General features: G+C 40.7%; 3 protein-coding genes across 4 annotated transcripts in view; all 3 read right to left on the reverse strand.

Moving 5' to 3' along the window:
• The window catches only part of api5 (apoptosis inhibitor 5), a 7,745-nt gene extending 4,619 nt beyond the window's left edge, over positions 1-3,126 (reverse strand). Inside the window, exons 1-5 of the mRNA XM_031866455.1 lie at positions 2,331-3,126; positions 1,082-1,243; positions 826-919; positions 506-571; positions 182-333 (exon numbers count right to left, since the gene is read on the reverse strand). Of these exons, the coding sequence (XP_031722315.1) occupies positions 182-333; positions 506-571; positions 826-919; positions 1,082-1,243; positions 2,331-2,402 (546 nt within the window). The 5' untranslated portion in view covers positions 2,403-3,126. The remainder of the gene's footprint in view (positions 1-181; positions 334-505; positions 572-825; positions 920-1,081; positions 1,244-2,330) is intronic.
• A 102-nt stretch (positions 3,127-3,228) lies between these two features.
• On the reverse strand, positions 3,229-10,111 carry samm50 (SAMM50 sorting and assembly machinery component). Of its 2 annotated transcripts, none has more exons than XM_031866482.1 (15): positions 9,961-10,111; positions 8,754-8,864; positions 8,354-8,455; positions 8,179-8,266; positions 7,927-8,033; positions 7,544-7,674; positions 7,252-7,339; positions 6,709-6,837; positions 5,677-5,748; positions 5,504-5,590; positions 5,100-5,170; positions 4,580-4,647; positions 4,341-4,487; positions 3,958-4,099; positions 3,229-3,479 (listed from the first exon to the last, which is right to left on the reverse strand). In XM_031866482.1, the coding sequence occupies exons 1-15, from the start codon at positions 9,979-9,981 to the stop codon at positions 3,434-3,436; spliced, it is 1,410 nt and encodes a 469-aa protein (XP_031722342.1). In that variant the 5' UTR covers positions 9,982-10,111; the 3' UTR covers positions 3,229-3,433. The 2 variants fall into 2 exon arrangements, with proteins under 2 accessions (XP_031722342.1, XP_031722332.1); XM_031866472.1 differs by having other exon boundaries at positions 4,341-4,496.
• Positions 10,112-11,009: 898 nt separating this feature from the next.
• On the reverse strand, positions 11,010-12,433 carry efcab10 (EF-hand calcium binding domain 10). Its single transcript, XM_031866072.1, has 4 exons — positions 12,319-12,433; positions 11,631-11,795; positions 11,224-11,314; positions 11,010-11,116 (listed from the first exon to the last, which is right to left on the reverse strand). The coding sequence occupies exons 1-4, from the start codon at positions 12,419-12,421 to the stop codon at positions 11,071-11,073; spliced, it is 405 nt and encodes a 134-aa protein (XP_031721932.1). The 5' UTR covers positions 12,422-12,433; the 3' UTR covers positions 11,010-11,070.
• Positions 12,434-12,500: the final 67 nt, after the last annotated feature.

Consider the following 12,500-nt stretch of genomic DNA (forward strand, 5'->3'; position numbering starts at 1 on the left):
ACACACACACACACACACACACACACACACACACACACACACACACACAGAGAGAGTCCAGCCCTACCTGATTCCAGACCATCATAAGGTGTGATGTAGTACCATTGTTACACTTATTCAGAAATAAAGCACTCATCTGTGACCATAGATCACTAATCAATAGTAAACTATATATGCTCACCTTCTTTGTCTCTGCAAAGACATAATCCTCCATCTCCTTTGTCATGACGTCCTCTGGGAGGGTCTTCAGTTTGGTTGACAGAAACTTGATGGCCCTTTCCCGCACGATGTCCTCTCCTTGCAGGATCTGAGAGAAGAGGCCTCCGAGAGTACCTGAGCAATAAAAGATGTATACGTTACATGTTTGAAAGGATGGACCATGGACAGTTACTTATACATTCATTTTTCACAGGGTCCTCTTTCAGCACAGCTCTGAAGTGGGTTGAATTATTGAAGAGCAGTATTTTGGCTCAGCGGGGGGGGGGGGGGGGGACGCAGCGCTTACCCTTAGCGTCTATCTTGAAGATAGAAACAAGTGCTCCATTCACTTGGTTGAACTCTGGTGTATCATCTGAAAGCAAAGAAATACAGATTTCTAACATTTGCAAAATCAAGAGAACAATATACTGTTAAGACTGACAAGACAATGTGATATCCAAGTTATTATACAGACTGAAAAACAGATTATGATATTCAAAATGGATCACAATAGCAGTGCAAGTAAACGACATGGCTGTATGGCCAGCGAGGTCATTTGTAAAAACAAATAGAATACCCAAAAGGATACCGAAGTCTCTTAAATGTTTAGCTTGAAGCATCCAATACCTGTCTGAAGGAGCTGGGTGAGAATATCTGCAACTCTGAGGATGTTCTCGCCAGTTGCAAACCTCGGAAGCTCCTTGATGGCCTGCCGTCGGATCTGGACAAATACACACAGAGGGGATTGAGCCCATTTAGACCGCTTCTGTTGTCATGTTTATAAATGAAGAAGGAAACCCCAAATCAACAAACACATGGAGCCTGCAATTAGAACTGCAAGTTCATCCGATTCCCATACACAGCTGTGTCCTTCAATGCTCACCGACACATCCTCGTCTTCACAAAGATCAAGCTGGGCATTGATGGCCGAGTCGGCCAGTTCCGGAAAGCTGCTGAAGAACTTGGGGATAAACTGTGCCGCCAGGCGCTTCTCCTTCGGGCCACCCTTCACGCCATCCAAGATTACTTGGTAGGCATCTTTGTGCTGCAGAAAGAAGAAATAGTACATCAATAAACCACATTAGAAAATAATTCATACTGAAGCTCACATTGTAATATGATGTAGGTTCCAGATTTAAAGTGACTTTGGTCCAAGGCTCACTGGAGCAACATACAGCTGAACCTTTTTAACAGTGGGTTTCTTGGGACATTGAGTTAGTCATGCTCAGCTCTATGTACGTTTGCTACTGTGAGGTGGGACTGCTATGAAGCAGTCTGTGTGAGGGCAGAAATGGGGACATAGAAAGGTAATTTTAGCCTGTGAAAACAGTTGTATGATGTTCCACGTAATTCTGGGAAAGCTTTCTTAGGTCTGAGGAAATAACTGGGTGACTACAAATTGATAATAGAAGCATTACAAACTGGGGGTGTGAAGTTTTAAAGAGACCTACCATGCTATGGCTCTGCAGCATTGACTTTGACCAGTTTTAGTAGGTCCTCCAACACTACACCTTTAGCTGACAGGCTGGTAACCTGTGTGCTTAACGTTAATTTAATTTTAAAAGGAAAATGGAGGAGGTGCCTTTAAATTTAGGTTGCATGTGGACTGGGTAGTTTCAGATTTGAGTTAATCCCAAAATAAACATTTAAACCTGCTGTGCCTGTTATACAGGAGTAACCCAAACTTGCAGAACTGGCTAAAAACTTGGTCACTCAACTGCAAACTATGTGCCATACATTTAAGCTTAGATAATTTACAACCAAATGCGTCGAAAAACAGTTCCCATCAACGTCCAGTGAAACATTATCTTGAATGAGAAGTAATGCGGTGAATTTCAGTCAACATTAGTTGAATTGAGTTGTCCTTAAATCGGTTCACAGTTGATGAAAATGTGTTTGTTCGTAGGTAAATCACCGTTTAGAGGACTTAAAAGTGATTTTAATCGAGTTTGTACCACCAAGAGTCGCTATGGAGAGGCCCTTAACATTAGCACGGACACTGCGTTAGCATGCTAGCAGTTAGCCTAGCAGGCTCACAACAATGTTACATAGCTCACAACAAAGTTAACGACTGCGGACGTGGAATAAGGTGCCGTTATATGTTGTAAAATAAACACGGTCGCCTAATTTACCTGACTGAGGTCGTCCTTAGCGTCAGCAAGGACCCCGTAGCTCCGATAGAGATCCTCAATAGTGACCGCCATCAGCGTGCGTCCGGGTGCCTGCCGCTCACAGATAAGACCGCCGATAAAAGAGAGCTCTTCTCTGCTCTGTTTCAAAAGACTTTAGCACAAACAACGCAGTATTATCGGGATATGTGTTCTTCGAAAAAGTCGCCGGGGAGAAATTTCGAGAATCCTCTGAATGAACACCCCACAACGGTTCGTCTTCCCGCAATCGTTGATGTGCAGGCTAAAACGCTACGGAAAAATAACTTGAGCGCATGCGCAGGTGTAGCCAATCGGGTGGAGACGCACATGTGACCAGTAGAGTGCGCCGAACAGATGCGCAGTAAAACCGCTTACCGTAGGTCACCGAAATGATCAAATCAGATGGCTCTGGTTCAAATGACAAGTAAAAACAGATGAATAAATTAGGCTTATAGCGACAGAAATCCCTTTATTTTATTTCATGTATTATGTTCAAATGTTTGACATTTATACTTTCCTAAATTGTATAAGACGTCATACTTTTTATGTTTTCTATTGTACATTTTTCCATTTATATCATATCTCTTGACTTTTGCACTGTATTTTTGGTTATGCATCAAAACACCGAGACATTTCTTGTATGTGCAAACCTACTTGGTAATAAAACTGTTTCAGTTTCTGTTTAAAAACTGAAACAGCTGTCAACAATGTCTCAAAACCTGTGAGACCAATCTCTATATTCAGAGCTTTGCTCATCATGCAATAGTGTTCACTGATGTTTTTGAACGTATAAGACTGACAACTACATGTCATTCATCTTGTGGCAGACTCGGGTTCGTTCACTTGTTATTTTCTATGTGAAACAGTAATGTGACCTGAGTAAAATCGGACTAAGAGCCCTTTATTTGACTTCTGACAATAAATGATAAAAAAGGATACATCATAATGGACAGCCAGTGCAAACACTTTTACCGAACTAATGAGTTGCAACGATTCTGTACAAGCAATTTCCTCATCCAATAAAATGTTTCTGGCATAAAATTAAATTGAAACACAAGGAAGTTCCAGATCCAAGAACTGTGGTTTCACAGGAACCGGATTCCTGCTCCAAACTGGACCCCGTCACATATCCTGCAAGGAACGGAGAAAATAAGTTGAAGTCAATGTCAAAGCAAACCAAGAATCTGATAATTTCCAGTGCATGTTAACTATGCATGGAACATGGAGATAGAGCGGGTCAGCCTTTGACTACAAGATTGTTGGTTCGATCCCCAGCTCGTCCTGTTCGCGTGTCCATGAGGGAGACACTGAACAGCAGCCTCCTGCTCCTAATGCTCCTTTGAGCGGACACAATAACAAACACACCAGATCAAGCGAAAGGTAAAGAAAAACGTTCCCCTTAAAGTGTATTTCACCCATGTAGACACATGTTTACATGTGTGACACCACCTGAGATGATGAGACCCTCCTGCTCAGACAGTTTCAGTTTGATTGTTTTGTTTACTCTGGTCTTTTTTTAAGTTATTCATTCATTGTCTGTTTGCAGGGAAGCTAATGGAGTTTACTTAGTGAGCCTAGAGTGTCCTTAAAGTAAATCAACTTAACCTACCTGTCTCCACTCTGGACTCCCATGGGAATGCAGTAATTCAGCTCCAGTCTGGCAATGTTCCCCAAACGCAGCACAATGCCGAGTCCGTATGACCAACGGATGCATTCTGCAAGTTTCTTCAAATGTGCTTGTGGCCCCTCACCTGAGTAAAAACAAACATATAACCCCAATCAACAGAAAATATATTGGGTATCTGCAAAATCTGGCATCAATATTTTGAGCTCTTCTTCGCCCGATCAAGAGCCAACTCTGTCCAAACCTGAACTACATAAGATAACAATTCAACCCAGTGACCCAATCCTTCCTAACAGAATTCTGGTCCATGAAACAATGAACCTTCAACAGTAATTACAGAGGTGCTTGCTCTGTTTCCAACTACTCACCATAGTTGAGGTTACAAAGGTTTCCGGCGTTGAGGAAGAAGTGTGTTCTGAAGAGGTCACCAAAGCCCCCCCTGCCTGGTCTGAAGGGTAGAGGGGTGTAGAGGTGGAGGCCTCCAGCCCAGTAGCCCTCTCCTCCCAGGTAGTCGCCTGCCATATCAGTAATTCAAGCACACAACCTTTCAATTAACCATCAAACTTCAGCCTGGTTACAGAGCAACTCAGCCAAGTTAATGTCTCACCTTCACTCTGTGGGCCCATACTGTACATACTGAATCCCCTGATGCTGGTGGGGCCACCTAGATAGAACCTAGCAGGTCGACAAAGACACAGAAAACATACAACATGTAATGTCAGCTTTCCATGAAAACAGAAAGAACCGTTCAGTTAATTAAGTTTTTCTGTTGAATTTAGTTAGCATCAAAATTGTACTCCCTCTGAGAGTCATAACTCAGTCGAATCTGAACATGATACACATATTTTTAAAATTAATGTGACTTACATTTTTCAAGGAAAAATATCTGCAATGTCCATTGCAAATAAACATATATAATCCACTTAGACATCTTCATTATCACAGTAATCCAGAGATGGTTGTCTGGACATGCATGTGTTCATTGCAAACAGGAACTGCCGATAATCCAGCATACATTCATTGGTGCCAACTTGCTAAAATGGCTCAAGTTGTCTGGAGTGTCGAGACTTCAAAATCCCTTGGCCTTGTTGTTGAGGGTAAAAGGGTGGTGCATTGTATTTCTGTACCTGTCTGCTATGCTTGTTGGCTTGTCACCAATGGGTAGGAGCACACCGCCCCACAATGAGGCAGAAAGGACCTGGAGGAGAGAGTCAAAGGGGTTAGTATAGTGCACAGAACCTAAATTCTTTACTAGAACCTTGTACTTTGGCCCAGTAAAACTGCTTTAAGTTAAACTGCAATAAAGGTAGGGTTAGTAATCTACTTCAAAAACATTTTTATTATCTTTGTTGAAACTCTTACTACATCCCGACAGAAATCAACAAATCAAATGCTCTGGTATCTGTGGCTGTGTCAGGACTGTAATAAGAATATACTCTTGCTAGTCTCTCAAGAATACCAACCCTAGCTTTAAGAGTCTTTAGCTCAGATAATTTGCTAAATGGCTGAAAGGTCAAATCTAGAATCTCACCGAGTCCCAGAAGAGAGTTTTGTTGAGCTGTATCTCAAAGTCCTCCTTCAGGAAGCTGGCGTCTCCCCCAGTGTAACCAGCAAGTTCCTACACAACCACAACACAACACGTCAGTGAAATTGTTGTTTATATAGGAATTGAAAAAAGCTCTGGCTTAGTGTTAAACAACAAACCTGATGGATCTTCAACAGGCCACCTTTCCTGGGAAGAATGGAGGAGCTTCTGGTGTCGATGACCATCGAGTGCTGGAAAACACAATGACACCGTCAGAAAACGTGCTAAAAACTGGTTTAGTACTACAGCGTCTTTTTGGATATTCAAGTTTACATTTTGGCCTGTAACTTTGGCATCTTAAGTTTCAAAAATATTTTTTTCCCTGGATTCTGTGGGTCCACACGTATCTATCCACATAAGCCACGCCCATTTGTATCCATATTGTATTTCCGCCATTTTGAATCGTGTCAAAATCTGGTTGTTTTTTTCGCTACCCCTCCTACAAATTTTGAGCGATCGCTCAAGACCAAGCCGGAAAAAGTTATTTTTCATTTTTTCGATGTTCAATACAGTTTTGCTATAGCTGGCCCTCAAATGTAGATCAAATGCTGTAAGCAGGGCTCGTATTACATAACATTTTTAATGATAATGACAAATTTGGTGCCATTTGGCAAATAGGTTGCACTGTAGCAGTATAATCTACAAAGCAAGGATATCTCAAGAACAGTTAATTCAATCTACTTTTAATATTAATAAACAAGTGAAAAGTCCTCAGTGCATCAGCGTGGGCGGAGCTTCGGGGGTTTACAGACAAAGTCAAACATGTCTTCCGCTGCGGGCCTTTACAGGCCGTGGCTCATTGACTGCGGTTCAGTTTTGCTGCTGGATGCTATTAACGTTACAACCAAACTCTTCTTCACTTCCCTGGAATCAATTAGCGACGAGCGGTTCTTGACAACCCTGCAAAGAACGTCCAGGGGCCAAGCAATCGGCCCCCTCCAAATGAGAACTGCACTCGTCAGAGGGAATCCACCATTCACTACCCTCCACATCATTTTATTGGAATGTGTTGTGAGCAAATTTTTGAAAACCCTAGCTGAAGCACTGAACAACAGCTTTGCCATTAATTCTCTGACAGCAGACTTCATGAAACCCCACAGCTGTTTCAAAGCCCACAGTAAAATATTCAATGTAAAATATGAGACGAATACCGAAAGTGAGGACTTGAGGGAATGGCCGCTCTCCTCCCGGACGGCAAACGAGGCAGTGCGAGCCAGACAGCCCAGCTCTCTCCACACTCCCTCCCACTTCAGGGTTTGGTTGGTCTTCCACACAGGGAACTGTGGGTGGTAAATTGGTAATAAGACACCGGTTTATTACTTTTATTTGTACAGATTTTAGGCACTCGTGTCTCCTTAAAACATAGGAAAAATAATGGCTCTGTGAAAGGCTTATCTTGGTAGGCCTCTGTCATCGTCCATCCGTACGTGATACGTTTATGTGAGGGCAATACAATTAGTCAAAAACAACGTTTTTTGGTTTCTAGGGAATAAAACTCAAACTCAGAACTAGACTTTGTGGTCCCAAACTGAACATTTTGATGCCTTCTATTGTGACAATCTTCAGCTCATTTTGTTTAGATACAACCTAAATGTGTTAATTCACTTCGTCGATGTGCACAAAGGCAAGAGATTTTTTTAACTGTACAAAATGATAAATAGAAAATAGGCACATAAATATAAACAAGTATTTACGCTCAATTCTCCAGAGATCCCTCGATCCGTCTCCCTCACAGAACTCCACGGAAACTGACCCGTTACTTTGTACACGTTGAGTAAGATACTGAAAGGGAAACAAAGAAGAGAGGAAATGTCAATACCCTGCTTGGATTCCCTTGCGATCATCAAACATACCCATCTATAGTTACTGCATAGATTACTCGGACACGACTCCAGGAGACCACCATGCTTACCTGAACTGCACACCGTGTATTAAGGTGATTAGACCTAAAAACAAGTGTGTTTTATGAAGCTCTTCATGTCTTACTTGCGTTCAAAGTTTCCTGGCTGGGGTTTGAAGAAAGACAGGCCGTAGGATGTTTCTTTGGTGCCGTAGGAGAACTGGAAGGTCATTTTCTCTGCCCGACCTAATGCATTGGGTAACTTCAGGCCCAGTACCTGAAAAATAAAGCGGGAGAGATGATCAGGGTTTCCGACTGTGTACTTAGAAGCAATGAAACTGATCTTTTCACTGAATCCGTCTGAAGAAATAAATACGTAACAGCATCACTAGAAACGAAAGCTGAAGTCAACATTGTAAATAATCTTAGTTAAGTCAGTGTATTGTAGCCAAGCCACTGTGATTTGGATCCAAGTCAGTCTGTGGCCTTTCAGAAAGCAGACGGTGACATGAACCATGGCAGCGCTCACCATGCTTCCCTCGTTGTTTCCAACCATGGTGTTGTAGCTGCCCGTCATCCGTCTCAGCTCGGTGACTTCAAACGTCACGTCGAGGCCGTTGGGAAGAGCGTCTTCACCTGAAGAGAGAGGAAAACAATGAGTCAGATGATGTATGTACAGCCCAGTTCCACTGTTTAACACAGAAGATGAATCATTAGAAATGTACTTTTATTTGAAAAGTGCATCTGCGCAACCATAAGGCCTCGGAGTAATCGCCAGTACCTCGGGAAGTGTCGATAACAACTTCTACTTTTCTGAAGATACCGAGACGCAGCAGCTTCTGTCGGGCTTCGTGGGACTTTCGCATCACCTGCACAACAAATGGAATGTTTTGATGCACTCAAAAGCATAAATTGGAAAAGTATTGATCAGTACAGCTGTATCAACATGCGCCTACATCAATCAAGTTCTTTGCCCGGAAAACTTCTGCGATTTCATAAGTCAGCAGGTCCTCCTTGGTTCTTCCGAGCCCATCTATGTGCACCCGTTGAATTACGACCTGTAGAACAGAACAAACAGAATTAGGAATATTTACCTAAAACAAACAAACAAAAACCAAATATTAAAATGCTGTTTCTCCCTTCTATAGCATGTCTACTAAAGCTGCAGTTTGCCTGCATTTCAGGTTGTTGTTTTAGATTTATTGTTTCACTTCTTTCATTTACAGCTCGTGGGATGGATGCGAGGCAAACAATCCCAAACTCCTCTGCTAGCAGAGCACAAACAAAGCGTGGAGACAGGCCTCACAACGTGAGAGTGCACAGTTTAATTACTGCCTGGAACAAAACAAATCTTACATTCTTGTTCTCAAGAACTTCTTGCTTTGGCTCGTGCTCAATCTCCGGAGCCTCGATGTCGTCAGGTTGAACTCCGAGCTCTGGCCCTCGCATGGGCAGAGGGTCCAGGCTCTGCAACACAAAATAAGAAGGAGTGTGTTATACGTTTGACCAATACGGAGAGGAGTTTACATTCTACAATTACACTATATTACACATGTTGGGAATGCCAAGTATTCTCCACAACAATGAAGTGCCCAGCAGCAGAGTCGGGCTGCAACGGTTATTTTTTACTATTATTTTCTTGATTATTTGATGAATCAATTGTATGTCCATCACATTTTCAAATGTCTTGTTTACTGTTCAATATAAAACAGAGAAAAGCAGCGAATCAGCACACTGGAGAAGCTGGAGCAAGAGAATTACATTTTTGCTTAGAAACAGCATTGATGAGGTGAAAATAATTAATTGATGAACAAAATAGTTGCAACTAGTTTGTCAATTGACTAATTAATTGATTAAGCGATTCATTGTTCCCAAGCTAAACCACACCACAATGCAGTGAGATATAATTTCCATAAAATATAATTAAACCGATTAACAAAAACGCATACATTGGACATTTTTGGCCATTGTTGGTGACACATCCATTTTATTATAAAGTATGCAATAGAAGAATAGGATGTTGCATGTGTGCCCAGACAAAAAAATAAATACAGGAAAATTAACGAATTAAAAAATGATTATGAGCATGACAAATTAACAGAAGAGTGAAAATAATTCAAAAATATTTTTTGTTTTAATACCAGTTTTATTTATAACAATAACAATAATACTTATTGATGTATTGTATTTTGGACTACTCTTGGCCCTAGCTACAGTCCTACCACATGTATTGAGAAGAATAATGGTGTAAACAACACTAAGTATTGTAGCAGAGTGTGCAGACTGCAGTGAGTGGAGGAGCCACGAGCATCTCGGTCAATGATTTATATCTAAATACACTCAGCAGAGCCTTCACGTTTAATGGAGTCAAAAACTAACTAGCAGCGAATTAACAGAGTTTCTTCTTGTCACAAAGATGAAAGCCTGAGCCTTGTAGGACCATGTTGAATGTGCAGTGTGGGCCTCTTTCTCTCTGCACAGCAGCCGCCCTGTCAGATAACTCACTGAACACACGGAGAGGTTAGTTAGTCTTAGCTAACGCGTTCACCGGGCGGTTCCTTACCCTGGCGTGGACGGTGCCCATGCTGAGCTCCGCAGGGCGCGGTCCCGGTAAAATACGGACGAAGCGTTAAAAGACCGACAAATTTAACCTACAAGTTACCGGAGGAAAGTCGACGAGGCTCCGTTGAAGGAGGCGGCCATGTCACTTCCTGACCACGCCCCTCTGCTGCTGCGCATTCAACACAGCGACGCTGCAATATGTAAATAATGGATAAATAATGATAATAACCTTTTCTAAAAAAGAAAAATGTATACTACCATACTATTTCCACTACTGTTTTATTTGTTATGTTGTATCAAATTATAAAATATTATACTGTATTATTATTTAATTTATTACCAATAAATACAAATAATTCTAATCATATTACTAATAATGGCAATAATAATAATAATACTATTAAAACAACAGCCTAAAATCAAATCAAATTAGAAGCGTTTTCCTTTTCTTTTCAGATAGAGATCATGCTTGCCAGAGATCACATCATATTTTCTAAATGTATCCGCCTGTATCCGTAAATGTATTTAACTAAAATGAAATTGAGTTTACATTTGTGTTTTTATAAAAGGCTTTCATATAATGGAGGATACATACACAAATCACTCCCAACTTTCTGTTGACATCTATGTAGGTTGGATGGTGAGATGGATTTATTACTACACAGTATACATTAAGTTAGTTATTTTACACGAATATTCATTATCATTATTATGAACTGTATTCATTATCCGGTTTTAGGAAAGGTTATGCTGAGGAGCAAACCAAAGTATCATCCTGTTTGGTGAAAACATGCATTATGAAATATATCTTCAACGTATGAGACTTTGTTAGACTGACCAGTGGTGTGAATTTAAACCACTGGGAAAGAATTTTGTTTTATTTCGATATCAGAGTAGAGAGGGAAAACAGAAATTCCCCAAAAATATAAAACTGTAGTAAAAAGGCTGGTAAATGAAAATTACCAAAATCAGAAAACACATTAGCAGTTTAATAGAAAATGTGTTTAATCTACAAGACACAGCTCCACATAAAGACCCAATGGCAACATCCAAACGCATATCAATATCATAATAAATAACACATCAGCTGAAGGGAACATCAAACAGAAGCTCACAGTTGTTCATATGTTGCTGAGCATCTCTTCAGGCCTTCAACCCTGTAACAACACAATGAGACAAAACGATCTTCATAACATGGTGAATTTTAAAACGCTGGTGAATATTGTCTTTGTAACGCTGTTCAGATTGTACAGGGTGCTCTTACACTTCTGTTTTGAAGGTCTCGTGGGATATTCTGTCTTCATTGACACCTTCGGGGCATTCGTTAATATCTTTGATGCCCAGCGTGGTCAGAGCTGTGAGGAAAGGAGACTCTGTTAGTAGTTGTTTTAGTCCAAAGTGTCATTATTAATTATTGGATGATATTATATTTTGCTGTATGAAGCAATAATTGGGTGAATTAAAACTACCTTTATGTGATGTATAAATAAATAGGCAATCACTATTGTTTCTAAAACAGAAAGACTGAATGAATACCTGACAAATGCATGAAAATATTGTTTATCCTTTTCATGAGTGAGCTTAGAATTTTGTTGCTGATATTAATACATATCACATATTTAATCATATTGAAAGTGAAAGCCTAATATACTGTCCATGTCCCGTGCTCACCCTGCTTGTATTGGGCCAAAGTGATGTATTTTTGATTAGCGGGGTCTAGTATCCCAAAGACTGCATCCAGGTTGGCTTTGTTGAACAGATTGGGCCCTTTTGTACCGTTCTGCTGAGCAATCTTCAGCTGCTCCAGCTGCTCAACAAGAAACTCTCTGGGTTTCTCTGAACGAAAGAATACATCACAATTAATCACTGATATGAATGTTTCTGGTAATTAAAGTTACTTACAGGAAAAATATATGGAGCAACAATTTCAAAATTAATAAAATGACATAGAACATTACAAGTTAACATACGACAATGCACTTAGACAATATCAACACTTGGGTTCAAGTACATTTGTGTTGTGCTAACAGTTGTAAGAAAAAGACAATGTTTTATATGCAATTGTGTCGTTTTTAAAACCACATTCAGGTTACTACAGGCAATAATAACCTATAACGTTATGTATCTCATGATGTATATTTATTTCAGTGTATTAGCTAACCCTGTTTCCATTCTTTCCATCTAGCAACAGAAGTCTTGATCCAGTTAAATAAGGTATAGCCTATAGCCTAAAGAGTGACATGACAGGCTACAACCAAACACGTGTTATGGTCTTTTCATTAGCCTGCCCAGAGCACGTGTGTTATAAATGGAGTTAGCTAGCTAAAGAAACGAGAGGGTGTTGGCTTGTTGCTCTAACCGGGTCTGTAAAAGAAGAGCATGCTGGTCAGGTTCTCCACGAGCTCTGGTATTTTGTGTTTCTTCAGATAATCAGCGACGTCTTGCTCTCTCTGAGTCGCCATCTTTTCCACTTCACTTGTGTTTACACTTGTTGCTATGATACGCGAACATCCAACCGCGCTCACTCACGCACACTCGTTC

Source organism: Anarrhichthys ocellatus, unplaced genomic scaffold (assembly GCF_004355925.1).
Source record: "Anarrhichthys ocellatus isolate YVR2014 unplaced genomic scaffold, GSC_Weel_1.0 scaffold2, whole genome shotgun sequence".
NCBI classification, from domain to species: domain Eukaryota; kingdom Metazoa; phylum Chordata; class Actinopteri; order Perciformes; family Anarhichadidae; genus Anarrhichthys; species Anarrhichthys ocellatus.

Bases quoted from the DNA above. Each gene is read 5' to 3' on its own strand.
- samm50 (XM_031866472.1), bottom strand. From the start codon at position 9,981: ATGGGCACCGTCCACGCCAGG. The intron at 8,456-8,753 runs GTAAGATTTGTT...TCTGTTCTACAG, and splicing joins AAGTTCTTGAGAACAAGAAT to GTCGTAATTCAACGGGTGCA. The intron at 5,171-5,503 runs GTGAGATTCTAG...TCTCTCCTCCAG, and splicing joins AAACTCTCTTCTGGGACTCG to GTCCTTTCTGCCTCATTGTG.
- efcab10 (XM_031866072.1), bottom strand. From the start codon at position 12,421: ATGGCGACTCAGAGAGAGCAAGACGTCGCTGATTATCTGAAGAAACAC. The intron at 11,315-11,630 runs GTGAGCACGGGA...CTTTCCTCACAG, and splicing joins TTTGGCCCAATACAAGCAGG to CTCTGACCACGCTGGGCATC. The intron at 11,117-11,223 runs GTAAGAGCACCC...GTGTTGTTACAG, and splicing joins GAGACCTTCAAAACAGAAGT to GGTTGAAGGCCTGAAGAGAT.